The 27962-nt window shown below is 36.4% G+C and overlaps 1 protein-coding gene across 4 annotated transcripts in view; it reads right to left on the bottom strand.

The window, feature by feature from the left end:
• The window catches only part of SBF2 (SET binding factor 2), a 502739-nt gene that overhangs the window by 249396 nt on the left and 225381 nt on the right, over window positions 1-27962 (bottom strand). For all 4 annotated transcript variants that reach the window (XM_066365963.1, XM_066365945.1, XM_066365952.1 and 1 more), the window contains exons 4-6: window positions 8926-9048; window positions 7498-7608; window positions 4890-4995 (exon numbers count right to left, since the gene is read on the bottom strand). In XM_066365963.1, the coding sequence (XP_066222060.1) occupies window positions 4890-4995; window positions 7498-7608; window positions 8926-9048 (340 nt within the window). The remainder of the gene's footprint in view (window positions 1-4889; window positions 4996-7497; window positions 7609-8925; window positions 9049-27962) is intronic.

The raw sequence follows: 27962 nt of genomic DNA, 5'->3' as shown, positions 1-27962 counted from the left end.
AGGCAATGTTTGGTAAGGCGTGGCACATATCTGCTCGGTTCTCTTTTTGTCATAAGAGTTACTGATGCTTAGTTCTTCATTCTCTGAGAGTTGTAAAATGATGTTCTATCTCTATAGCTTCTTTCCTGTTTATTGATAGAATACTTTTAAAAAGAGACAATCTCTTTATCTACTATTGGGTTACCCTGTACTATATAGTTCATATATATAAGACAGAATAAATGCTTGATTATTTCCTTTACTGTTAGGTTTTCAAGATAACAAATTGGTTCCCTGTCATATTCTGAAGTGACAATATTTTTATTTTAATACTATTATGGATTCATGGATTTAAAAACAATTGCTGAGTTTCAACCAACTGTGATTATTATAATTTTTGAGGGTAAAATTTCAATCCTCTTCAAGATGGCTTCTGAATAGTTCCGACAAGGCCCTGATAGCTTTTTCTTTATTGAGATATAATTCACATACCATAACATTCACCCTTTTTTTTTTTCTTTTTTCTTTTTTTTTTCCATTTTTCTGAAGCTGGAAACGGGGAGAGACAGTCAGACAGACTCCCGCATGCGCCCGACCGGGATCCACCGGCACGCCCACCATGGGGTGACGCTCTGCCCACCAGGGGGCGATAATCTGCCCATCCTGGGTGTCGCCATGTTGGGACCAGAGCCACTCTAGTGCCTGAGGCAGAGGCCACAGAGCCATCCCCAGCGCCCGGGCCATCTTTGCTCCAGTGGAGCCTTGGCTGCAGGAGGGGAAGAGAGAGACAGAGAGGAAAGCGCGGCGGAGGGGTGGAGAAGCAAATGGGCGCTTCTCCTGTGTGCCCTGGCCGGGAATCGAACCCAGGTCCTCCGCACGCTAGGCCGACGCTCTACCGCTGAGCCAACCGGCCAGGGCCACATTCACCCTTTTAAAGTATACAAGTCAGTGGTTTTTAGTATAGTGACAAGTAAAACTATCACCAGCGTTTAACTCCAAAATAATGTCATGACTCAAGAGAAACCCCATACTTATTAGCAATCACTTTCAATTGTCCCCTTTCCCTAGTTCATGTCAACCACTAATCTACTTTCTGTGTCTATGGATTTTCCTATTTAAATTTCATATAAATGGGATCACATAATATGTGTCCTTTTACCTAGCTTTCACTTAGCATTTGTTTTCAAGATTCATCCATACTGTAGCATGTATCAACACTTCATTTTTTATGGCAGAATAATATACCACTGTGTGAATATACCACAATTTGTGTACCCAGTCATGACCTGACAGACATTCGGGTTGTTTCCATTTTTTGGCTATTATACATAATGCTGCTACGAGTATCCATGTACAAGCTTTTATATGAACATGTTTTCAATTCACTTATAGAATTTGATATATCTGATTATATATATATATATATATATATATATATATATATATATATATATATAAACCACCACCACAATTAAGATAATGAACACAAACATCCCAGTTTTCTTGTGTCCCTTTATAATCCATCTCTTCCTACCCCCAAGGCAACCAGTGATCTGTCATCATAGATTAGAAACTATTTCTAGAACTCTCTAAAATCCAAATCATACAGTATGCATTTCTGGGGGGAGGGGGTCCTGGCTTTTTTTTCATTTAACATATTTTCAGATTAATACATGATATAGCATGTATCAATAATCCATTATTTTATATCACTTAGTAGTATTCCATTATATGAATATACCACATATTATCCATTACCACTGATGGGTACTAAGCTTATTTTTAGTATTTAGTTTATTTAACTTTTTAAGTCAAGCTGTGTTCCAAGGTAGCTGCCCCCTTCCCATTAGCAGTGAATAAAAGTTCCAATTCCTCCAAATCTTTGCAATACTCAGCCGCTGAAAAGCCAGAAGGCTCCTCTCTTCCCACTTCTTGAAGGATAAGCCTCAAGTTGGGCACTTTCTCTCAATTATTCCAAGTGGTAACAGTCGCAGCAAACCACCCCTCAATCCTCGTGTTCTTAATGGCCCTCAGGTATCCAAACTATGCTGATTCTGTAGTACTCCAAGGGAGGCAGGGCAGAAACGAGTTGCTTGGGCAGGGCAGTCCTCCATAAAGCCACACTAGACACAAGCTCCACTCTTCTCCTCCTCCTCCTCCAAGGAGAAGCAGCAAGCTGGGGTGTGCTCTCCCAGAACCCAGCTGTGCTGGTTTGGGGGACAGGCTGACCTGGTAAAGTGAAATTGTTCTTTTCACTCGTTTCAATGTGGCTGATCTCAGCTTTGTCATCATCTGGGCTACCACAACTTAACTGGATTCTGGAATTCTCATAAAGGTATTTCGGTCTGTATAACATTGTTAAATAGATGTTTATGTGGGAGAAGGACTAGGACTTTCTATTTTGCAGTCTTGCTAACATTACTCCTCAAATTCTTATGCCTGACTGTTTACTCTTTCATTATTTTAAGCATATTTTAATATCTGAATCTGATAACTACATACTTTTGGTTAGTGTGAGTTTTTTACATTGTCTATGGTTCTTTTGTATTTCATTAATTTAGGATTAATACTCATATTTTTGGTTATTTCTAAGTGTTAGGCACAAATATATATATATATTTATATACATATCAGAGGCCTATAATGCAGTTATTTTGTTCCAGAAAAAAATTTGCTTTTATTTCTTCTATATGGCTAGAGCCAACAGGGTTAAGAATCACCTTAATCCATTTCAAGGAACTAAAATGATGTCCAGCTGTAGGTCAGTTCTTCAAAGGGTCTGTTTATGTGCAATTGACCTATTATTCTTACTCGGTTTGTCCTTTACGGTCCCAACTCAAAGCATGACAGCTTTATAAAACAATCTCCGTTGGTAAAACTTGAACTCAAATTTTCCCCTTCCCCATGAGATATCAATAGTACTTATCAGCTCTTCAGTTATTTCTCCCAAAATCAACATGTACTCTGGGAAAAATTGGTCCCAAATGTCTGGCGCACTTCTCTAGGTTTCATGCTTTCCTTAGACTGTGGTTTGGTAATTCGTTAATTGCCTCAATGCTTTCAAGCAGATGTTGTTTATACTTGTACAGCTTTTCAGTAGTCAGTGTGAAGAGGGTTGGTATGAATTATATAGGCCACCATTACCGGAAGAAAGGTCTAAGTTTAATAAATTTATTTATAGCAGTCTTTCTCGTGAGAGTATTACTGCTATTTGAGGTAAAAATTCTTCTGGTGTATATGTCACACATGAAAAATGCTTAATATTTCTGGTCCTGGGCACTAGATGCCAGTACCAATCCCTCTCCTCCCCCTAAATCACTGTGAAACTCAAAAGCATGAGAGGCTTATAAGGCACTCATTAAGATAAATGGTAGCATTTAAAAATGCAAAGCTATTTTATTTATGTCACACCCTATTCTGATACATGGTAAGTCTCTGCTTTGATTGACCCTTTAGAAGAAGAGAGCCTATTTTAAAAGTCAGGTGAATAGTGCTGTGCTAAAATCAATTAAGCCAATGGTTAGGAGGGACCATGAACAGGCTGTAGACAGTCCATGAACCTCTAAAATTATTTCCAAAAGTAAGTAGAGGGAGGATTTAATCAGTAATATATTCTACACAGGAATAACTGAAACTATAAATATTTCATAAATTTATATGAATAGAAACTATTTCATAAATTAAAGAAAATAGCTTTAATTAAATTAGGACTTAGTTGAGATGACTCAGTGAGTAGAAACTTTTGGAAGAGGGAAAAGAAAAGAGATTTAGAGTTTGCACTACTGAGGGAGGCAGACGTAATGGGGAAGAAGTACTCGTTTGGGATTGGTATCACCATCTATCTTTGCTAGGATACTAGAAAACTTTACTTATATTTAATCTCTTCTAAGGATTTCTGAATTTGAGTGATTGAAATAGCAGAAGAATAAGGATGGAGCCACTAATGAAAAAGAATAAGCTATAGAGCTCAGTGAGGAGCAGAATTAGTACAAGGAACTGAGAATTTTATGGAGAAGCACAGTATGCACCAGGGAAAGAAAAGTTTCAGTATAACTAGAAAAAGACAAACACAGATGGAGAACAATGACAAAGACTGAGTCAAAGAGAGTGGGACACTCATATGTAGGCATATATAAAGGACAAGTAAGAGGTAAAAGTAAATGGGAATCTCTGACATCCTCACTGTTAAGTTATATTACTCCTTAAATGAAGTACAAGCTGTCCAACATACAGAGAGCACTTTCTAGTGTCCTCCCCCCATTCTTCATTCTGGCTAATAGAAGGATAGAAGGATGCAATTTTTAGTTTCATCTGACAAAATTTCTACAAAAGTAATATGTTTAAGGAGAAGCAAAATATACTACCTATTCATCTTTTAAAACATAAAGAAAACATGTCTACTTTGAAAAGTCTAATTGACTCCAGAGCAAAAGGGGCCCCGGGTTAAAGTTTTTCTTTAAAAATAAAAAATACTGCTGCCCTGGCCAGGTGGCTCAGTAGATAAAGTATCATCCTGATGAACCGAGGTCACAGATTCAGTCCCCACTCAGGACATGTACAAGAAGCAATCAATTATTACACAACTAAATGTAACAACTAAGTGGAATGGCGAGTGCCCTATCTCTCTCTCTCTCTCTCCCTTCCCCACTTTACCCCTTCTTCTTTTTCTCTCTCTCTTTTTCTCTCCCTTCCCCAATTCTCCCTCTTCATCTCTCTCAAATCAATGTAAAATTGAAAAAAAGAGACTACTAATGTAATTATATATATTATATATCAGGTATTTAATGGCTTGCTTTTTATTTTCTTGATTCACATCAGGTAATGTGAGCTTTAAACACTTCTTCTTCTTCTTTTTTTTTCTTTTGGTAGGGTTCCACAAGCGGATATTGAAAATGGGAGAAAAGACATACCCAACTGCTGGAACAGGAGAGCTACACTGGTGCCTGTGACAGGAAGACTTTCATGCAAAGGAGTCTGGATCAGCTGTCTGTCTCCAGCACCCAGGGAAAACAGCTTCTGTGGAAGGGGAAACACACACACAAACACATCAATAATTTCTTTTCAGACTTTCTTTTTGTCCAGAGAGACAGAGAGAGGGACAGATAGGGACAGACAGACAGGAAGGAAGGGAGAGAGATGAGAGGCATCAATTCTTCGTTGTGGCACCTTAGTTCATTGATTGCTTTCTCATATGTGCCTTGCCTGGGGGACTACATCAGAGTGAGTGGCCCATGGCTCAAGTCAGCAACTTTAGGCTCAAGCCAACAACCTTTGGGCTCAAGCCAGCAACCATGGGGTCATGTCTATGATGCCATGCTCAAGACAGGGACCCCATGCTCAAGCTGGAAGAACCCATGCTCAAGCCAGTGACCTCAGGGTTTTGAACCTGGGTCCTCAGTGTCCCAGGCTGATACTATGTCCACTGCACCACTGTTTGATCAGGCCAGACATTTTCTTTTTTTTTTTTTTTTGCATTTTTCTGAAGCTGGAAACAGGGAGAGACAGTCAGACAGACTCCCGCATGCGCCCGACCGGGATCCACCCGGCACGCCCACCATGTGGCGATGCTCTGCCCATCCTGGGTGTCGCCATGTTGCGACAAGAGCCACTCTAGTGCCTGGGGCAGAGGCCACAGAGCCATCCCCAGCGCCCGGGCCATCTTTGCTCCAATGGAGCCTTGGCTGCGGGAGGGGAAGAGAGAGACAGAGAGGAAGGCGCGGCGGAGGGGTGGAGAAGCAAATGGGCGCTTCTCCTGTGTGCCCTGGCCGGGAATCGAACCCGGGTCCTCCACACGCTAGGCCGACGCTCTACCGCTGAGCCAACCGGCCAGGGCCGACATTTTCTTAAGGTAAAAATATTTTCCTTTGATGTTCAGATTTAGAGAAGATGATGACCATATTAAGATCCAATTAACAGATGCAAAGAGCAGTCATGAAACCCAAAATATTCAAGCTACTTTTTGCCCGAACAGAATGTGGTACAAGAAAATTCAATAGTTGAAAGTTGAAAATTTAGTAGTAATGAAATACAAAGTCACTGACAATCATACTTAACCGAAAAATAAGAAAATGTTAGTTATCATTTATATGTCAGTTATATTTCAATAAAACTGGGAAAAAGAAAAGCAATATAATATGAACTACTTATGTACTTTTAAAATTTCTAGTAGATACAATAAAATGTTTTTTAAATTAAAAGAGAAATAAAATAAAATCAAGTCAACAAAAAACCCATTAAAATAAAGGCCCATATGGCTAAGATCAAATGTAGTATTTGTTCTTATCAGTTTAAAATAAAGGTCCATAAAACAATTGCAGTGCTTTAAATCTTAGATCTAATTGTGACCACACTAACATTTCAAATTCTGCCCTTGGAGCAGAGAGAGGCAGGAGAATGAGGAGAGCTCAAGAGGCAGAAGGGGGGATAAAAACTTAAAGAGACAAAGAGACAACGGGAAAAGACAGTTAAAAAGGCACAGGGCAAGGAAAAAGGATGACAATTAAAAGGATGATAATTTCATTATAAATAGTCTTTGCCAGACTGAGGATAAACCATGTGATTTTTAGAGGACTATCCTCTTCCCCAATACTATATAAGAAAACCAAAATAAGTGATCAACTAGTCAACTCCAAGGCTTATGGAAAAGTCTTTGTTTTGAAAGTATGGTGCTTTAGAAACATTATCATAGAGCTGAGGATCTTATTTTTCTACTTCAGAGACAAATATGAAAATTTCAAGTTATACGGAAGATGAAAAACACATGACTACTTTGAGAAAGTTTTATTTTAGTAAAAGAATTTAATTTCCTCATTTGCGGCTCATGGCAAAAACCTTGGGAAATTTTCAGGTACAGATTCCACTTTTCAAAGAACTGTGATTTTAGATCATGGTCAACATTATTATTACTAAAGTTAACAAATTGAAATAAGAAAAATAAATCCTCTTTTTACCAATTTTAAATGTAAGCTATTCTATTAAAGATTATACAGAAAACAGTTTCAGGATCATATATAATTACTATTATCCAAGGAAATGAATAAGTTAATAAATCTATTCAGCAATAGTTACAAGGTTACCAAAAACTGTTTTGAGAGTTTTCTTAATGTTATCTCCTAATTTTTTCACTCAAGTTTTTTTTGACTCAAGTTAATTAAATGAGGCATAATTATATAGAGGAGCAAGAGGGGTACAAAGAACACATTTTATAAGTTCAACTTTAGAAAGTGTATTTCCAAGAAAATGTAAACTGGAGTTCAAGTTACACAAAATATGACTTCTAATTATGTTATGTGAAAGGTGAACCTTGTGTTAAAATTAACCTCATGACCTAAGAAAAGAATGGAATTTTGGGTTTCTAGAAGGCAGACCATAGGGACAATGCTTAACTAAACTAAGATCCTCTTTAAAACACAAATATTTAAAGAATTTTATTTTTGCCCTTTTCTTCACAAATTAAATTAACTGGAAGAGAGGGTAAGAGGAATGGGCCTTCTTCATCACTCTGTTTATTCTATTTACCTGAGACCCTCCAGCCGCAGGGACAAGGCACGCACACAGGTTTGCAATGAGACTCTCCAAGGAGACATTCAGACTATCCACATATACAGTGTAGATCAAACCCAGGCACGCCTGCAAAGGGAAGATGCATGTAGTCAGTTCATGGAAAAAGTAAGCACTTAAAATAAATGATTGTGACATCTGCCCCTAGGAAATTTCTCTTTGAACCTACTAAAGGATATTGTACAGTGACCAGGGAATAAAATTTAAGTGACAAATGTTATTAAGTTTATTAAATTTTCCTCCAGAACCAGAAGTTCTAAATGAGCTTTTGAGATGAGTTTATAAAAAGCAGAAGTCCGTAATTTGTAAAACAGGCGTGTGTGCTGAGATAACCATTCTAGCCAATTTGTAGGGTTTAAAACTGTTTTATTTTTTTGTCTCAACTTATTTTACAAAACACCAAATTTCAAAAAAAGTATGTAGAAATTGTATCTTGTTTTGTGATTTGTATAAATTCACAACATTAATTCTACATAAAAATTTAGCTTATGTGAATTATTACAAAAGATAGCAAAATAGGCACAGGATATTAACACTTTAAGCTTGGAAGTAGGTGTTAAAAAAGGAAGACATAATGCAATCTTTACGTATCAACTTATTAAATTTTGTAACTGAAAAATTATTTGTTGGGAATTGCCTCATTATCATTGAAATATTGACACCAAGTTAATTTTTCTAAAATACTTATAACTTCAATGTTATAAAAAAGTTTGCCGGAAATTATGTATTAATTTCCCAAATCCTTAGAAAGTTTTAGATATAGATATATACACACATACATTCCAAAGAAGAGCTATGATTTTGGAACAATTATTATTTCTACAGGAAGCAACTAAAATAGGAAAAAACAAGACCTCTCCTTTCAAAGATTAAATGTATTTACAGGTAAATTAAGATGTTTTTCTTACATTTGAAAATTCTGAGTATCTATAAAACAAAATATCTGAAAGTAAACTATATTTTAAAGCTATGGCAGCTTTAAAAATACAAATATCCATTCTCTTTACTTCAACCTGGATTCATCAAAAGAAGGTGAGTAAAACTACACACAGTAGTTATATTACTAATGTATTTTAAATTTGCTACTGGAAATCAAATGATTTCTTTAAGCTACATAAACTTTGGAGCCAGTAAACATGGGACCTTTTATAAAAAAAAAGCCACTACATTCTTAAAATTTAAATAGTCACATTAACTTATTCAGGTATTTATTTCATGAAACATAAAACATTTCTGCTGTTAACATTAATTTTATCGATGAATTCCTAAATCAATTTATTTTAAATACAAAGACATTTTAAACACAAAGAACCTGTTACCATGGTTCACTCAAAACAGATTTTACACAATAATATATATCAATAGCGACAACTAAGAGTTCTTTACCCTAAAAATGTCTGGATAATCTAATCTGGATACCAGCACCAGGCTTTTGGGAGCAAATACTTCTGCAGGCTGAATTATACCAGTCAATTCCACTTCACCTTCAATCTCTTCCTTCTTTGTTCCCTAGAAAAAGAGGCACTGTAATCAACACAGACAGAATTTCCTAGGTTTATAACTCACAAAAAAGATATATCATACTTTCAGATAATTTATAAAATCCTAAATTAATTGCAAAACATAATTTATAATATAATTTACAAAACTAAAAGTAAAGAGCATACTTTGAAAGGCATCTAAATTATAAAGCAAGGCATACCTGCAGATCTATACCACAACTTGGAGCATTTGGTTTCTGTGTGAGGTACCAGTCAGTAAACAAAGGTAACTTAGACACATTCAAGGTATTTTAAATAGCAGCCCTAAAACTAAAAAGGACATTCATTTAAATGTAAAGTCAGTTTTCAAGAAAAGAAATATCTGTTTTAGAAGTCAGACACTAATTTTCATTTTTGTTTTTTGTCCAAATCTTTCCAACAAAAGTGATAGTCATTTAGCATTCTCAGGCTTGCAGACTGCTCGATGCTCTCAGAAGGAAAGCCCACTCAGCTCTACATTCCTTTTGCTCCTAAGCAACAACAATGTTGATTTTTTGAAAAGGAATATTTTTATACAAAAACTAAGTTTCAGAATGTGCTTCATGCCTCCGAACTGTACACTGAAAAATGGTTAAACGGCAAATCTTCTGTCATATACCGTATTTGCCCATGTATAAGACGCTCCTGTGTATAAGATGCATCTTAATTTGGGGGCCTGAAATTTGAAAAAAAAAATTACATAAAGTTATTGAGCTCAAGTTTTATTCATCATAAAATTCATACAATTCCTCATTACTGTCAAAACTCTCATCTATTAGCTTGTCCTCATCTATGTCTGATGACGAATCACCGTCTTCAACAATGAGCGCAAAAACAAGCGCGAGACAGTGGGAAATGCAAGTAAAAAAATCTACAACCACTGTATAAGACGCACCCAGTGTTTGGACTCCAAATTTTTTTGAAAAAAAGGCGTGTCTTATACTTGGGGAAATACAGTATATTTTACCACAATAAAAACATCTAGAATAAAAAAACCACACACACACCCAAGCTTCAATTACTAAATATTGGTTAATAACATAAACTCTGAAAAATATTATTCCCATTTATGAGTTAAGAAACATTTCCTGTGCACCTAGTGTTCCATACTACTACATGACACACTATCAAATTTTAAATAAAAAACAACTAGTAAAGCATTCAGATTTACTTCTAGATGATGTTCTAAGATGCTGAGACATTCTCCCTAATTAGAATCCTCTTTTCTTTTCTTTACAATGATCAAAAGTCCGCTTAAAACTTACCTTCCTTCCTGAGGCCTTTCCTTTACCGATGGTTCTCTTACTTTTAATTCCTACCACAGTTCACCAACATATCACACTTGCTCACACTTATTTCTCCTGCCAAACCTCTCCCCAAAATGCCACCAAGTGCTGCATCCACTTGACATTCCCACTTGGATGACTAACAGGTATCTCAAACATGTCAAAAACATAGCTCTAATTTTTCTCCCCAAATTCTATTCCTCCTGCAGTATTGCCTATCTCAGTTAGTGGAATCCTCTTCTCCCACTTAGCATTAATTCATTTTAGAGAGAGGGAAGAGAAAGAGAAAGAGAGAGAGAGAGAGAGAGAGAGAGAGAGAGAGAGAAGGGGGAAGAGAAGGAAGCATCAACTCCCATATGTGCCTTGAGCCGCAAGCCCAGGGCCCCAAACTGGCGACCTCAGCGCTCTAGGTCAAAGTCCCATCCACCTCACCACCACTGGTGAGGTCAGATTGCCCTTTCTTTCGTATCCCATATCCAAACTGTAAGCAAGTCCTGATTTCTTTTTTTTTTTTAACAATTCTTTTTTTATTTTTTTATTTTTTATTTATTCATTTTAGACAGGAGAGGGAGAGATAGAGAGAGAGGAGAGACAGAGAGAGAGAAGGGGGGAGGAGCTGGAAGCATCAACTCCCATATGTGCCTTGACCAGGCAAGCCCAGGGTTTCGAACCGGCAACCTCAGCATTTTTCCAGGTCGACGCTTTATCCACTGCGCCACCACAGGTCAGGCCAAGTCCTGATTTGTTACCATCACCACTGCTACCACAATACATGAGCCACTAACACTGCTTGTCTGGATTATTTTAACAGCCTCTCTCAACTCTGCTCTAAACTCCTCAGCCCCACTTTGCTTCCTTGCTGCTACTTAAACATGCTGGGCATTCTCCCAGCTAAGGGTCTTAAGCATTTGTGTGTTATTCTTTTGCCTGGAACACTCTTTCTACAGATATGCTAATGACTAATTCTCTCATCTCCATTAGGTCTTCATTCAAGGGGACTTGTGCTTATACCCTACTTGCAACTGCAAGGCCCTAACACTCCCTATCCCCTTTCCTTGCTTTATTTTTCTCCATGGCACTTGTTACCATCCAATATGTTATCCATTTTACTTATTGTGTTTTGCTCCATGAAGACCAGGATTTCTATCTGACTTCTTCTTGGTAATTTCCCACTTTCTAAAACAAGAGCTGGGCACATACTAGTTGATACTAAGTATTCACTTGCTGCTTACATGCAGGAATAAATAAATTGTCTTTGTCTTTGAATAGTTTTCTGGGTATTTCACCAAGGAAAGTCTCTTTCCCTCTTCATGGAAGCCAAGAACTGTATTTTCTATTTCCTTTGGAGCCTATATAGTTTTGGTATAGTGAAAGATAACCAAGTTATTAGATGTCTATAAGATGCACATATCCAAAGGGACTATACATTTACTTTTTATGTATGATATGGTCCATATGCTCTTCACTTGTTCTTAGCCAAAAGGCCGAGACACAATCAGATGTTCTTAAAAGGTTTTCATTTGTTAAAAAGCAAAGCTAAAATTAGGTTGCTTGGTTTCTGGAATCCTTAGGAATAATAAAAATGTGATGAATATAAATTTACCAAAGATTTCCACACCTAATGTATCATATTCTTCATGGAATACTAATAAATTTGAAATGACAAAAGAATGACTGAAATTCCTGAAAGAGATAAAGCTATCCACATTTTTATGAGATTGTGATAAATACCCTAGAGTACCATTAGAAGTCAGCTTGAGTAAGTAATAACCATTTCAAATAAATGACCAGTAACCTACTTTAACCGAAACACAAAATAGAATGCATTGGTCATTTCTTAAAGTTTAATTTATTTCTTTAAGTAAACATTCACTAAATGGAATAGTTATTAAAAAGAAAGAAAAACAGTCTAATATAATTTAGGTAAGTATTTACCTCACCTTTTATTGCACATGATGACTTTTATTTTGCAAATGTGCTATAAATCATAAGATGTTGTTATTTTAAATTCCAATAGCTCTCCTATAAGAATACATTTTAAGTTAGAGAAAATTCATGTTCCTTTTTTCAAAGTAAAATGTACTGATATGATAAAAACATTTAAAACCCCAAAATTTTTAGTTAAAATAAGGTTTGTTCTAGGGGACTGCAATGTGGTGTTTCTGATCAGCTTTTTTAATTCATAATTTATCATGTAAGGTAATATTGCCTCCTCTATAGCTGCTAGAATATCTTTTGTGTAATTATGTAATTATACTGGGGGGGGGTTGGTTTAAGTTTTACAATGAGAGACTTTCACATATTGAAAATATCTGAGAAACTAGTAAGCAGGAAATTAAAAATAGGCTACGAATGTAGATGTTATACTAAGGCCCTGAAATTTAATACATATATATATTTTTAGATTTTATTTATTCATTTCTAGAAAGAGAGGAGAGAGAGAGAGAGAAGGGGGGAGGAGCAGGAAGCATCAACTCCCCTATGTGCCTTGACCAGGCAAGCCCAGGGATTCGAACCGGCAACCTCAGTGTTTCAGGTTGACGCTTTATCCACTGCGCCATCACAGGTCAGGCTGAAATTTAATATTTTATTGCATTTTCACATATTTTATCTCATTGAACAATATTTACAAGCGTTCCTCTAACCTAAGATTATTCCTTGGTTTTAGCAGGTCCTGCTAAAGATAAAAATTTACTTTAAACACTGTTTCACGGTGACTGCAAGATTACCTTGCCTTACTTCTTATACATATCATAAGGATATGCCACAACTTCCCCACTTATAAATCTTTTCCTACCTATTATTACTATGAACTACATCTCCTACTGGGATTCCCAACTTCTATGTAGTTTACATTCATATAGTTCATAGTTTCTCTGCTTCAATAATATGGGATAAATTAGTACCCACCATATCAAATTGCCCCAAAAGTGCTATCGCCCTTTAAACATATCTTGAGACAAAAACGCTAAGTTACTAGATTATTGATTTTATGAAGATTTTACATACAGGCACAACTTTAGGAAGGTTATCCTATCACTCAGGCAGAGCACTTCAACCTCATCCTTGCTGCATTCCTAATACTTGATTCCTGTCCCTTCCACTCAGGAAAGACTTGTTGCATTCATCATTCTTTCTGTGCTAAGTTCATTTTCAATACCACCAGTTTCACACTAAAACCTTCCTACAAAATTTCTTTAAACAATTAGTTTAAAAAGGAGGAAAACAATTATGCAAATAAAAAACTTTCAGTTCTACATTTCCTTTTGGAAATGTAAATAATTTGTTACAGTGTACCATTACACAAAGTTGCTGCAATAAAACAATTTAAAGACAAATTTTTTTCAAAATTGAAAATAAAGGAGTCTAAGTAGTTGCAAAGTTCTGTAAGGTCAATGCCCTCTCAAAAGCACCTTTATTTCTTTCCAAATAACCTGTTAATCATGTTGACATGTCCATACAATAAAACCTAGTTTATCCTTCATTGATCTGGAAAATAATCACTACGTGAAGAATACACCTTATTGGATAACAAGGCTTTAGACAAATTAAGCCACTAGTCTTCAATTCAGAATATAGTTCACCTCTAGCAAAAAACAAAAACAAAGAAACCCTATTATTTTCCCCACAATAGCTCCTGATGTCTCTAGTATTTGAAGACAGGGCAAATTCATTTGTAGGGATACTATATATTTACTCAGAAAGCTTCCTATTTTTAAATGGCACAAAGTCCTCAAGTCTTTTAAAAAATATACTCATAAGGCTGCATTTTCCAGTCTTTTTATTGGAAGCAAATAGTTATTAATTAGCAAATGGTTTAATAATCAACAAATATTAGAAACAATAACTTAAAGCCAAGTTAAAAAGATTTCTTTACTGCCCTGGCCGGTTGGCTCAGTGGTAGAGCGTCGGCCTGGCGTGCGGGAGTCCCAGGTTCGATTACTGGCCAGGGCACACAGGGAAAACAGGGAAAGCGTGCATCTGCTTCTCCACCCCTCCCCCTCTCCTTCCTCTCTGTCTCTCTCTTCCCCTCCCACAGCCAAGGCTCCATTGGAGCAAAGTTTACCCGGGCGCTGAGGATGGCTCTGTGGCCTCTGCCTCAGGCACTAGAATGGCTCTGATTGCGGCAGAGCGACGCACCAGATGGGCAGAGCATCGCCCTCTGGTGGGCATGCCGGGTGGATCCCGGTCGGGTGCATGCGGGAATCTGTCTGACTACCTCCCCGTTTCCAACTTCAGAAAAAATACAAAAAAAAAAAAAAGATTTCTTTGCTGCAGAATTTCTCAGACTTTGACATGCAAATTTCATTTGTACAATGCAAAGCAAAAAAGATAAAATGTAAAGTATTTCTCAAACTTATTTTTTTAAAAAGGCAAGGGGATTAAGAAGTACTAATTGGTAGTTACAAAATAGGCATGGGGATGTGAGGTAAAGCACAGGAGAAAGAATTATCAGCATTGTCATAACTATCTGTGGCATCAGGTGGGCACTTGAATAATTTGAGACACTGTACTAAGCATCATATAAGGTTAATAATTAATTTATTCAATCAAAGATATATTAAATACTATTTCCCAATAAAGGAAACCAGGGCTCCTTGGAGAAATGATATTCTATGTCTCGGTCAGAAAAATGTACAAAGTGAGCCTATTTACTTTATTGAATTCAAGAGTAAAGAATCTGTCAAAGACTAACAGATTCAAACTAAACAAAAATTACAGTTGGTTAAAACTCATCAAATACACAAAACCCTAAATTCATAATAATAATTTCTTTAATTGGTCACTAATGAAAATTGTTAGGGTACCAAGTGACTATTCTGAACATTTAAAAAATAAAAAGAAATAATTCTGGTTTAAATAAATCAAGATATTTTTGAGGCAATTAAAAAAATTTAAATACCTACACATTGGTTATGTATTAAGGAATTATTCAAAATTATAATTAATTTGTTAAATAGTATAATGACAGATTGGTGGTGATAAAACAGTCCTAATCAGTCAGAGATGCATACTAATGTATTTACAGGTGAAATATGGTATCTAGGGCTTGCTTTACAAAGCCTCCCCATAAAAAGAGTCAGGGTTTTAAATTTTAAAAGATTGACAAAATGCTGATAATTTTTAAAGCTGGGTAAAGTGTAACAAGGTTCATCACACATTACTTGCTTTAATTTTCTAGATGTTTGAGAATTTCCATAATAGAATTAAAATAAATAAAGCTTTTATTGAGCATCTACTATGTGTTGACAATGTTCCAGGTGATAGGGATTTAGCAGCAAACAAGATATAAAGATCTGCATTCTTCTTATAGGTCTATATTCTTGTAGATCTAAGTGCATAATCTCATTAAACCCTTCCCACAACCTTCTGAAATAGGTACTATTATCATACCTTATCTGTAATAGAGAAACTTACATGGCAAGAGAGTAAGTCATTTGCCCAAAGTCACACCTTTAATAAATTAGAAATTATATATAGAACTAAGTCCAGAGTTCAGAGACTGCTCTGTTAAAAGCTAAAACTTTAACAGGGAACTTAAAAAAATATCCAATTCAACCTTCTCATTTTATAGACAAGTAAATGGAGATTCAGAGAGATTTATAGTTGGCATAAAAACTATAAAAGATGATTAATAATATGCAAACTCATTTGTGTATAAAACACATATTTACTGAGTGTCTATTAGGCGCCAAGCACTAAGGCTACAGTGGTGACACAGCCTCTACTCTTAAAAAAGCATACATTCTAGTGGGGGAGATCAAGTGAAAAGGTAAATAAACAAATGAGCAAAATTATATATTTGTGGTAAGTCTTATGAAGAAAAAAAAAGAGAGAGAATGAAGAGTTAGAGTGACAGAGAGGACACACAGAGCCAAGGAAGTCGGAAAAGGCCTCTCTGTGAAGGTGCTGCTGGAGCGAACATCTGCAAGACAATAAGCAACTAGAGTGTTGAAAATGTAAGGGCAGACCATTCCAGATTGTAGTATATTTTAAGAAACAGAATAGCAGCCAGATATATGAAACCTAAGTAATTGGAGGGAAAACAGCAGAAGAATTTGGACAGGTAGTAGGAGTTAAATTATCTAGGACCTTGAGGCCAAAATAAGGAGTGTGAATTTTTCCTTCCCCCTCCCCCCCCCCTTTTTTTTTTGTTCACAGAGATAGAGAGAGGGACAGATGGGGACAGACAGACAGGAAGGGAGAGAGATGAGAAGCATCCGTTCTTCATTGCTCCACCTTAGTTGTTCAATGATTGCTTTCTCATATGTGCCTTGACCGAAGGGTTACAGCAGATGAGTGACCCCTTGCTCAAGCAAGCAACGTTGGGTTCAAGCTGCTGAGCCTTGCTTAAACCAGATGAGGCCCGTGCTCAAGCTGGCGAACTCAGGGTTTTGAACCTGGGTCCTCCGTGTTCCAGTCCGATGCTCTATCAACTGTGCCACCGCCTGGTCAGGCAGGAGTGTGAATTTTTCTACTATGTGCCTTGGGAATCTGCTGAAGGAGGGCTTTATATAAGGAGGGTAATCTCAATTCTGTTTTTAAAAGATCACCCTTGATGCTGAATGGTGAACAGCTTAAAGAGGCAAAAGCAAAAATAGGAGGGCTGGTTATTAAGTCTATTTGATAGTTCAGGTAAGATACATGGTGAAGCAGTAAGAAGAGAAGACAAAGAATAGTAGATGATTAAGGATTTATTTTGGACAGGGGTCCCCAAACTTTTTACACAGGGGGCCAGTTCACTGTCCCTCAGACCGTTGGAGGGCCGGACTATAAAAAAAAACTATGAACAAATCCCTATGCACACTGCACATATCTTATTTTAAAGTAAAAAAACAAAACGGGAACAAATACAATATTTAAAATAAAAAACAAGTAAATTTAAATCAACAAACTGACCAGTATTTCAATGGGAACTATGGGCCTGCTTTTGGCTAATGAGATGGTCAATGTGTTCCTTTCATTGACCACCAATGAAAGAGGTGCCCCTTCCGGAAGTGCAGCGGGGGCCGGATAAATGGCCTCAGGGGGCCGCATGTGGCCCGTGGGCCGTAGTTTGGGGACCTCTGATTTTGGAGGTAGAAATGACAGGATTTTTGGATGGCTAGCCTAATGTGAAAGATGAAAGAAAGGGAGAACAAGGGATAACTTAAAAATTTTTTTGAACTCTGATGGATAGCAATGCCATTTATTGAGATTAGGATAACTAAGAAGAAACAGATTGGGGCTGGGGCTGGGAGAAAGGAATGGGGAGTAACCAGGCGGTAACTAGCCTGACACATATTATGGGCTTAATAAATGTGAATTCTATTCCTCTTCCAACCAGTGTCTTAACTATTATATAAAAGCAGGACAGCTAGAAGCTGAAACTCTATTTAGAATTAATGGCATAAAGTCAATTATATCTCAATTTTTAAGAATGACTATAAAAACAATGTGAAGTTAATCATAAATATTACTGATATAGAACTATATCAATATAAATAAAACAGGTTTATAAAAGTACTTATATGGTGTAAATGTGTTTTTATATATGTATATTTTTTAATTAAATATGTTTACATTTATAATATGAAGGAGAAAAGGCCTGGAAGGTTATTCTCCAAAAGGATTAACAGTTGTCTTTGGGTCATGGGATTATAGTTGATATACACCACATAAAAATACTATACACATATCCAGAGGAAAATAATTTCCTAAAATATTTGTTTGTATTATCTTTTTAACAAAAAGTTCAAAGTTATAAAAACTAAACAGAAATGTATTAGTATGTGTTTATTTATGAAACATTGACTACATAGTTGGCCACACAGTGGTACAGTACCTATGTCAGGAAATTTATAATCTAGCTTAAGTGCTAAAACTAACACAGGTGAAATAACATTAACCAGTACAAAACAATATTGTAACATTTTGAAAATTCATATTTAAAGTGCTCAGAAAATTCTGAGAAGGGATGAGGACCACAGCAGTGAGCTAGGACTTAAAGGATAACAGAACAGTAAGAGGGAAGGATAAAGAGAAAAGAAGAAATCCAACAATGAGGCAAGTCTAAACACCAAAGAGGTGAGGTTGGCAAGCTTGAATTGCAGCATCTATCAACCCTCCCTTTCCTATCCTAATTTAACCCTATGTACCTTGTAAAAATACAATCTACTGCCCTGGCCAGCTGGCTCAGTGGTAGAGCATTGGCTCGGCGTGTGGATGTTCCAGTTCGATTCCATCAGGGCACACAGGAAAAGCGACTATCTGCTTCTACACCCCTCCCCTTTCTCTCTTTCCCTCTTTCTCCTTCCCTCCCTCTTGCTCTCTCTCTCTCTCTCCTGCTCCCACAGCCATGGCTTGATCAATTCAAGTGCATCAGCACCAGGTGCTGAGGATGGTTCCATGGAGCCTCCGCCTCAGGCACTTGGTTGCAAGCATGGTCAGAGATGGGCTGAGCATCAGCCCCAGAAGGCATTGCTGGGTAGATCCTGGTCGAGGCGCATGCAAGAGTCTGTCTCTCTATCTCTCCTCCTCTCACTTGAAAAAGAAAAATAATATGATAAGCTAAACACTAAAATTTTATGCTAGACATATTTAACTAAAATTCCTTGCCTATTTTGACATTATTAGTTGATAAAATGAATTAATTTAAAATAAGAAATATGATAATGGTATTTTGTTGATGGTTTTAGTTTTTGGCATATCTTATTTCAATAATTCTGACCATATATGTTTAAAATATGGTCACTGCCACTAAAGTATGTTCCTGCTCATCATTTATCCCCAAGACATAATTGATTCTAGTTTCAATTGTTAGGAAGTACTCAAGAACTGTTTGGTGTATCTCAGCAAGTTTCAACCTTTTCCATTACATGGCACACACAAACTGATTACTAAAATTGTATAGCACAGCAAAAATATATTTTTTGCTTATCTGACTTAAGTTCTATGATTGTAAGTTTACCAATTCATAGGTTAAATAAAATTTGCTTCCTTGGAATCCCTGATGGAAAACCTTTATGCTAGGCACAAAGATCAAGAGTTTTTTGTTTTGTTTTGTTTTTTACTGAGAGAGACAGACAGAGACAGAGAGAGGGACAGATAGGGACAGAGAGACAGGAAGGGGGAGAGATGAGAAGCAACAATTCTTCATTGCGGCTCCTTAGTTGTTCATTGATTGCTTTCTCATATGTGCCCTGACTGTGGGGCTCCAGCAGAGCCAGTGACCCCTTGTTCAAGCCAGGACCATCGGGTTGTGTCTATAATCCCATGCTCAAACCAACGACCCAGTGCCCAAGCCAAATGAGCCTGCACTCAAGCTGGTGATCTTGAGGTTTTGAACTTGGGTCCTCCGTGTCCCAGTCCGATGCTCTATCCACTGCGCCACCGCCTGGTCAGGTTTTTAAAAATATATATATTGAAACTTTGTTTAATGATCATGTATAATGGCATATTGAAACATTTCATAAAGAAATAAAACATCTGGTTATAAACAACTAACAAGCAATGAACTCTTGCAATGCACATTCATCTAAAAAGTATGTCTTGGTCAGTATTCTGTGGATCATAATTTGGGCAGAAAATTTAAAGTATATCTAAAGTAAACAAAATTTTAAAGTATCTTAAAACTTCTCATCTTTCTCCCTTCCTACCTATCTGTCTGTCCCTATCTGTCTCTCTCTCTGACTCTCTCTCTGTCAAAAAATCAGATACAGTTAACTTGATAGAATAATAAAGATAATATAATACTAGAAGTACTTACTTCATTTTACAAACTAGCAATCTCATGCCAGAGGAATGAGGTGACTTGTCAAGGTCATTCACTCATTAAAGGTACAATGGGGATTAACAAATCAAGTCTTCTAACTCTTGGGCTAGCTCTCTTTCCACTCTTCATTCTTATATATATAACCTTTTTCAAAGAAACTGTTTAGAAGCGATAACAAATAAGTCAAAATGTAAATATGGAAAGATGTTCAGACTTTTTTCCCTCTAAGTATTTTTGGATGTAATAATCTTTTTGTGTTTAAATGAAACAGTAATAACAATACACAGTTCTTACTTCAGCCCTTCACGGTACAAAATTGTTGTCAAAGTTTAAGAAAAGACATTTAATGGTGAAGGACTTCAGGAATTTGCTCTCAAAACTTGTTCTCTGTTGTTGTAATGTCTCATATAATTTTAAGCAGATAATTTTAACTAATCATAGCTAATTCGTTAAAGTTTTTCCCTAATAATTACACATGTGAGAATGTCAAAGGGACTGTTAAGATTCATTATTCTGCCCTGGCCGGTTGGCTCAGCGGTAGAGCGTCGGCCTAGCGTGTGGAGGACCCGGGTTCGATTCCCGGCCAGGGCACACAGGAGAAGCGCCCATTTGCTTCTCCACCCCTCCGCCGCACTTTCTTCTCTGTCTCTCTCTTCCCCTCCCGCAGCCAAGGCTCCATTGGAGCAAAGATGGCCCGGGCGCTGGGGATGGCTCTGTGGCCTCTGCCTCAGGCGCTAGAGTGGCTCTGGTCGCAACATGGCGACGCCCAGGATGGGCAGAGCATCGCCCCCTGGTGGGCAGAGCGTTGCCCCATGGTGGGCGTGCCGGGTGGATCCCGGTCGGGCGCATGCGGGAGTCTGTCTGACTGTCTCTCCCTGTTTCCAGCTTCAGAAAAATGAAAAAAAAAAAAAAAAAAAAAGATTCATCATTCTGTCCACCAGCCAATTCTCACTTGAAAAATGGGGAGCAGATGAATACAGAACTCTTTTATAAAATACACAATCTTCACCATTCCTATTATAAGAAGAATCCCATGTGGATATTTGTATATGTTGCAAATTATCAAACTACGAATAAATTCAGAATATATACGATATAAATCTCCCAATTTTTTTTACCTGTCTGAGTTATGTTACTTATGCTAGTTTTTACTAGACTCTCTGTGTTGAATAAGTATGAGGATTAGTCTACAAAATACTATTCAAGTATATGTTGATTATATTAGAAGGAAGCTCAGTTTCACACTTCTCTATGTATAATTTCTAATTCAGTTAGGTAGATTTTCATTAACAAAACCCTCCTTAAGGGAATTAATATTTTTTCCAAAAAGATATTCATCATAGTGTTATTTATAATATTGACAAAAGGGGAAGTAAATGCCCATTAGGAAATTAAGTGTATAATATCCATATGGTCAATCAGTATGTAGATATTAATTATATCTATAGAAAGTTTTAGTTAAAAAAATAAAACCTTTATTATTGAAAGAAAATATGTCAAACTATTTTTTTTTCTCTTCTCTTACTTTTCTCCCAATACATTCTAAGTTTTCTACAATGAGCAGAATGTAGTTTGGTACCAGGGTGGAGAGTAAAGAGAAAAAAAAAAAATGACTGGGTTGTTCTTTAGAAAAATCTGTCAAATGTTTTATATGTAATTCCCTCCACCGCTCCAAGTATTCCCATCAGTTTAGAAATCCATTTTTATTACTTCATTTTTCCAGGCAAATTGCTCAATCATTTGGAATTTCTGTCTTTATTATAAGCATTTAAATTTATTTTATTTTCTCATAAATCTCAACGCTAAATAAGATTTATTCAAATGTACAGATTCCATTGATTTGTAATGCTTTCATTCAGATATTGATAATAAATAATAAACAGAACCAATTATGGCCTTACTCTTGACACATTCTTGAATCAATAACAAACTGATATCATTTTTGCAACCTCCTTTTAGTATTTACTTTTTGGAGGCAGATAGATTCCAGTTGACATAGTACCTAAATGTCCCTGGCTAAGTCTTTTAGCCTCTTCTTTAAAATGGGAATAAAAGAGCTACCACGTGACACAGCAATCCCTCTCCTGGGTATCTACCAAAATATATGGAAACTGTTTGTTTTTTTTCTTCTTCTTTTCCAAGTGAGAGGAGGGGAGATAGAGAGACAGACTCTCACATGTGCCCAGACCAGGATCTACCCGGTCCCGCCCCTCTCCATTCTGGAGCTGATGCTCTCCCCATCTGGGGCCATGCTCACAACTCATGAAGTGAGGCTCCATGGAGCCATTCTCAGCACCTGGGGCCAATGTGCTCAAACCAATTGAACCATGGCTGCAGGAGAGGAAGAAAGAGAGAGAAGGGGAGAGAGAGAGAGAGAGAGAGAGAGAGAGAGATTGATTGATTGATTCTGGCTCTTCTGGTGGAGAAGCAGATGGTTGCTTTTCCTGTCTGCCTTGACTGGAAGTTGAACCTGGGACATCCACACGCTGGGCCAATGCTCTACCACTGAGCAAATCAGCCAGGGCCTTAGAAACTTATTTGTAAAGACATATGTACCTCTATATTCATGGCAGCATTATTCATGGTAGCCATGGCATGGAAACAACCTCAGTGTCCCTAGATCTATGATTGGATAAAGAAGATGTAGTAGATATCAGTCATAAGAAAGGATAAAATATTGCCATTTGTAACAACATAGATGGATCTTGAAAGTATCATGTTAAGTGAAATAAGTCAGATGAAAAAGGACCAGAATTGTATGATTGTACTCATATGTGGGATATAAAACTGAAAGCAACAAATGAACAAACAAGACAAGCCAACTCATAGAGACAACAGTATGAAGGCTGCCAGCGGGGAAGAGGGCGGGGGAGGATATAGAGGGTAAGGGGTCAAATATATGGTGACAGAGTGATACTAGACTATGGGTGGTGAGCACACAATGCAATATACTGATGATGTATTATAGAATTGTATATTTGAAACATAATATTAATCAATGCTGCCCTATTAACTTAATTTTAAAAATCTGTATTATAAGTACATATAATAAAAATAAGAATGTTAAAACATATCAAGTGGTGTTTTTATAAGAATAAAATAAAATAAACTACATATGAATTAAATTAGAATAAAGTATTGTAAAACTTTTAGCATAGTGCCTTGAATATGATAAACCTTCGATGTATCATAAGTACTAAAATATTTTTTCCTATCCATAAGCTTTTTGCCTGGCGTGTCCATTTTTCTTTCCCTTAGTCTGTCTTAAATCATGTGTTTTAAATGTCCACTGAGTCATTTAAACTTTGCAAGACTTATTCCAGCAACCCAGTCTTAAATTAACTCATTAATTCATTAAATTGGTTCTAGTATATGGTGTGTACTTTGTAATACTTTTATAATTACTCTTTTGTTTTTGCCTCCCAAGCTAGATTTTAAGTGATCTGAGAAGAAGCATATCTCATGCCTGCTATGCATCTCCTTCTTGAGTCCTCATTTACATTTCCAAAGTATCCTCATTCATTCCCCAGCTTACTTTGATGATATTCTGTTTCCTAACATACCAAATGTCTTTACTGCAAATTTCATCAATATTGTTGGTTCATAAATACTTTTAAAAACACATTTAAAAACTTTAAAAGTGATACAACTCAATAATTTAGATAGGTCAATCAATTTTTTAAAAATATAGTATAAAAAACAATCATATCTATCATAATTTACTGACTACTTAAAAAATGTACAATCACATTGAAAATTTAAAAACTATATTATCAAAACTTTTTTTAAAGTTTTTTTATAATTTATTCATTTTAGATAGGAGAGTGAGAGAGAGAGACAGAGAGAGAGAAGGGGGAGGAGCAGGAAGCATCGACTCCCATATGTGCCTTGACCAGGCAAGTGCAGGGTTTCGAACTGGCGACCTCCAGGTTGACGCTTTATCCACTGCGCCACCACAGGTCAGGCTATTATCAAAACTTCTATACCAGAACATTTTCTCATGATTCTGACAGTGTACTCTATCTTAGAAAGATAAGGGGCAACATTTTTTAAGTTGCACAATTATACTTTGGATGGTGTGTGTCCCTAAGTTTCTCCTCTATTTAGGCTTCCAAATAATGTGTCATAGGATATCTGGTATGAAGTAATTCACACCAAATGAGAATTAAAAGATCTATTTTTGAAATGATGATATGATCCAAAAAGAAAAGAAAAACACATTTTTTTAAACAAACAACACAGTTGACTGTTCACACTGAAAATGGGAACATTACTGATGACCTATAAAAAAACTTCATTTGGGTTTTAATGTTTCCCCCCAAAATTCTACCTCCTTGTTTGTACTATTTTCAGGGCCAGTTCAAAATTCATTAACTTTCTGTTCTGAGCACAGAAAAGCTGTCATACAATTCTGATTAGTACCTACTACCTAACCACAATTATATAGGAGCCATAATTTTTATGACTTATTTATAATTTCAGAATATTGGGAAAACCAGTAAGAAGCAGATTCTAACCTATTAATTGATTATAAAAACTAAATAAGGTATATAGTATATATTTTTCGTCCACTTAAAAATGCAAATAGAAAAATTTTGGAGCCCTGGCCGGTTGGCTCAGCGGTAGAGCGTCGGCCTAGCGTGCGGAGGACCCGGGTTCGATTCCCGGCCAGGGCACACAGGAGAAGCGCCCATTTGCTTCTCCACCCCTCCGCCGCACTTTCCTCTCTATCTCTCTCTTCCCCTCCTGCAGCCAAGGCTCCATTGGAGCAAAGATGGCCCGGGCGCTGGGGATGGCTCCTTGGCCTCTGCCTCAGGCGCTAGAGTGGCTCTGGTCGCAACATGGCGACGCCCAGGATGGGCAGATTATCGCCCCCTGGTGGGCAGAGCATAGCCCCTGGTGGGCGTGCCGGGTGGATCCCGGTCGGGCGCATGCGGGAGTCTGTCTGACTGTCTCTCCCCGTTTCCAGCTTCAGAAAAATGAAAAATTTTGGAGCTAAACACGGTAATTTTTTAAACACTGATTTCAAATACACAAAAACCTATATCTTAGTTTACAACATTCCGTATTCAAATCTGCCAGGGTTTCATGAAGAAAGAGTTTCTTTCAAGGCCAAAAAGAGGCAAGGAGTAAGATAAGCCTGGATTAGCTTGTTATAACAAAAAGTTTAAAAAAAAAAAGCTTTTTTAAAACTATGATGGAGTTGTTTAAAGAATATAGGAACAAATCTGAAGTAGTACCTTGTGGGTCAATTCCAGGATAATTTGTGCGTTAACAAACACAAGAAAAACCATTAATTACATACTACCAAAGAAAAAAGAAATTGGAACACATGAATCTGTATCTCAGACAAGGTGGAAATGCTCTGTGCTTGTCAAAAATGTCAACTACTCACTGGTAAAGGTAGAAGGGGTATGGAGTTGGAAGACTCTTGATAACACTGTATTGTATAATTGAAGTTTACTGAGAGTAGTTCATAAGTGTTCTCATCTTTTTTTAAAAAAAGGGTAAATATGTGAGGTGAGGGATGTGTTAATTAAGTGGATGGGGGAATCCCTTCCACAGTATATCTGTATAGCGAATCACCACTCTAAATATCTTACAATTTTGTCAATTATACCTTAATAAAGGAAAAAAAGACAATATAGGAGGTATATAGAAATTATAGAAATTCTTGGATATTTTTCTAACTTTTAATTTGGAAATAACTTTAAACTTACAGAAAAGTTAAAAGAACATATATATCCTTTACCCACATTCACTTGGTTTTAATACTTTACCGAATTTCTTTATTACCATAAAGAATATTCTTTCTTATTTCTAATAGGTACCTCCCTTCGTCCTTCATTCCCTCTTTCTCCTTACACATAAACATATTTTTTCCTGAATCATTTGAGAGAAATTTGCGTGTATTATCTCCCTCAGACTTATGCTGAAAGTTTCTACTTCTTCACCAACCTCCCACGATTTCTCCAAACCCTCAGCCCCCAAGACCACGATTTTGTTCTCTATTTTTATAAGCTTGACTTTTTCCCCCATAAGAGTCTACATGTAAATGATGTAATACACAATTTGTCTTTCTTTTTCTGGCTTATTTCACTTAGTATTATGCCCTCAACTCCATTCATGTTGTGATAAACAGGAGGATTTCCTTCTTTCTTGCAGCTAAATAATATTCCTGTGTATGTGTGTGTGTCACACATTTATCCATTCAACTATTCATAGACACTAAGGTTGTTTCCAAGTCTTGGCTACTGTGAATAATGCTGCAACGAGCATGGAAATACAGATATCTCTGTGATATCCTGTTTTCATTTCTTTGGATATATATATAATCAGAAGTGAAGATTACTGAATCTTATGGCAGCTCTATTTGCAATTTTTTAAAGAGCTTCCATACTGTATTCCACAGTGATTACACCAATTTACATTTTCACCAACAGTGCATGGGGGACTGGTTTTCTCCATAACCTTGCCAATACTTACCTCTTGTCTTTTTTATAACAACTATTCTTGAAGATATTAGGTAATATCTCATTGTAGTCTTGATTTGCACTTTCCTAAAGATGTTAAACATCTTTTCATGTACCTGTTGCTATTTGTATATCTTCTTTGGAAATATGTCTTTTCAAGACCTTTGTTTATTTTTTAATCAGATTTTTTTTATTGTTGCATGAGTTCTTTATATATTTTAGATATTAACCCCTTATCAGGTATAGGATTTGCAAATATTTGCTCCCATTCCATAGGTTCCTTTTGATCTTGTTGATAGTTTCCTTTGATGTTCAGAAACTTTACGTAATCACACTAATTTTTGCTTTCATTGCCATTGCTTTTGCTGTCATGTAAAAATTCATTGCCAAGACTTCATCAAGGAACTTACTCCTCATGTTTTCTTTAAGCAGTTATTTGATTTCATGTCTTACATTCCAGCCTTTAATCAATTTTAACTTATTGTTGTGTGTGGTATAAGATAGGGATCCAGTTTTCCCAACACCATTTATTGGAAAGACTATCTGTTCAGCATTCTATATCCTTGGTTACTTTGTCACAAATTAATTTATTTCATAAGCATGTTGTTATTTGTGTGCTCTATATTGTTCCACTGACCTATGAATTTGTTTTTATGCAAATACCATACTGTTTTGATTACTCTAATTTTATAATATAGGTCAAAAACAGAAAGTGTGATGATTCCAAATTTATTATTTCTAAAGATTACTTTGGTTATTTGGGATCTTTTGTGGTTTCATATAAAGTTTATGATTCTGTGTTCTATTTCTATGAAAAATACCACTGGAATTTTAATAGGGATTGCACTGAAACTGTAGATTGTTTTGAGTAGTATGGACATTTTAAAATTATTAATTCTTCCCATCCATTAGCATGGGATAGCTTTTCATTTATCAATCTTCACCAGAGATATTGGCTTGTATTTTCTTTTCTGTAGCATCTTTGTCAAGTTTTAGTATCAGTCCCTGGTTGGATAGCTTGGTTGGTTAGAGCAGTGGTTGTCAACCTGGTCCCTACCGCCCACTAGTGGGCATTCCAGCTTTTATGGTGGGCGGTAGCGGAGCAACCAAAGTATAAATAAAAAGATTTAACTATAGTAAGTTGTTTTATAAAGATTTATTCTGCCAAACTTAGCGAAAATCAGATATAAAGTACTTGGTAAGTAATTATTATTATATGATTTAACTTGCTGTAACTCTACTTTATAAATTTTATAAAGTAAAGTTACTTCCCTACTTTATAAATCACCATTACTGTGGAACCGGTGGGTGGTTAGAAAATTTTACTACTAACAGAGATACAAAAGTGGGCGGTAGGTATAAAAAGGGTTGACTAACCCTAGGTTAGAGC

Source organism: Saccopteryx leptura, chromosome 1 (genome assembly GCF_036850995.1).
Source record: "Saccopteryx leptura isolate mSacLep1 chromosome 1, mSacLep1_pri_phased_curated, whole genome shotgun sequence".
NCBI classification, from domain to species: Eukaryota; Metazoa; Chordata; class Mammalia; order Chiroptera; family Emballonuridae; genus Saccopteryx; species Saccopteryx leptura.
This window is presented reverse-complemented; position numbering and strand designations above follow the sequence as displayed.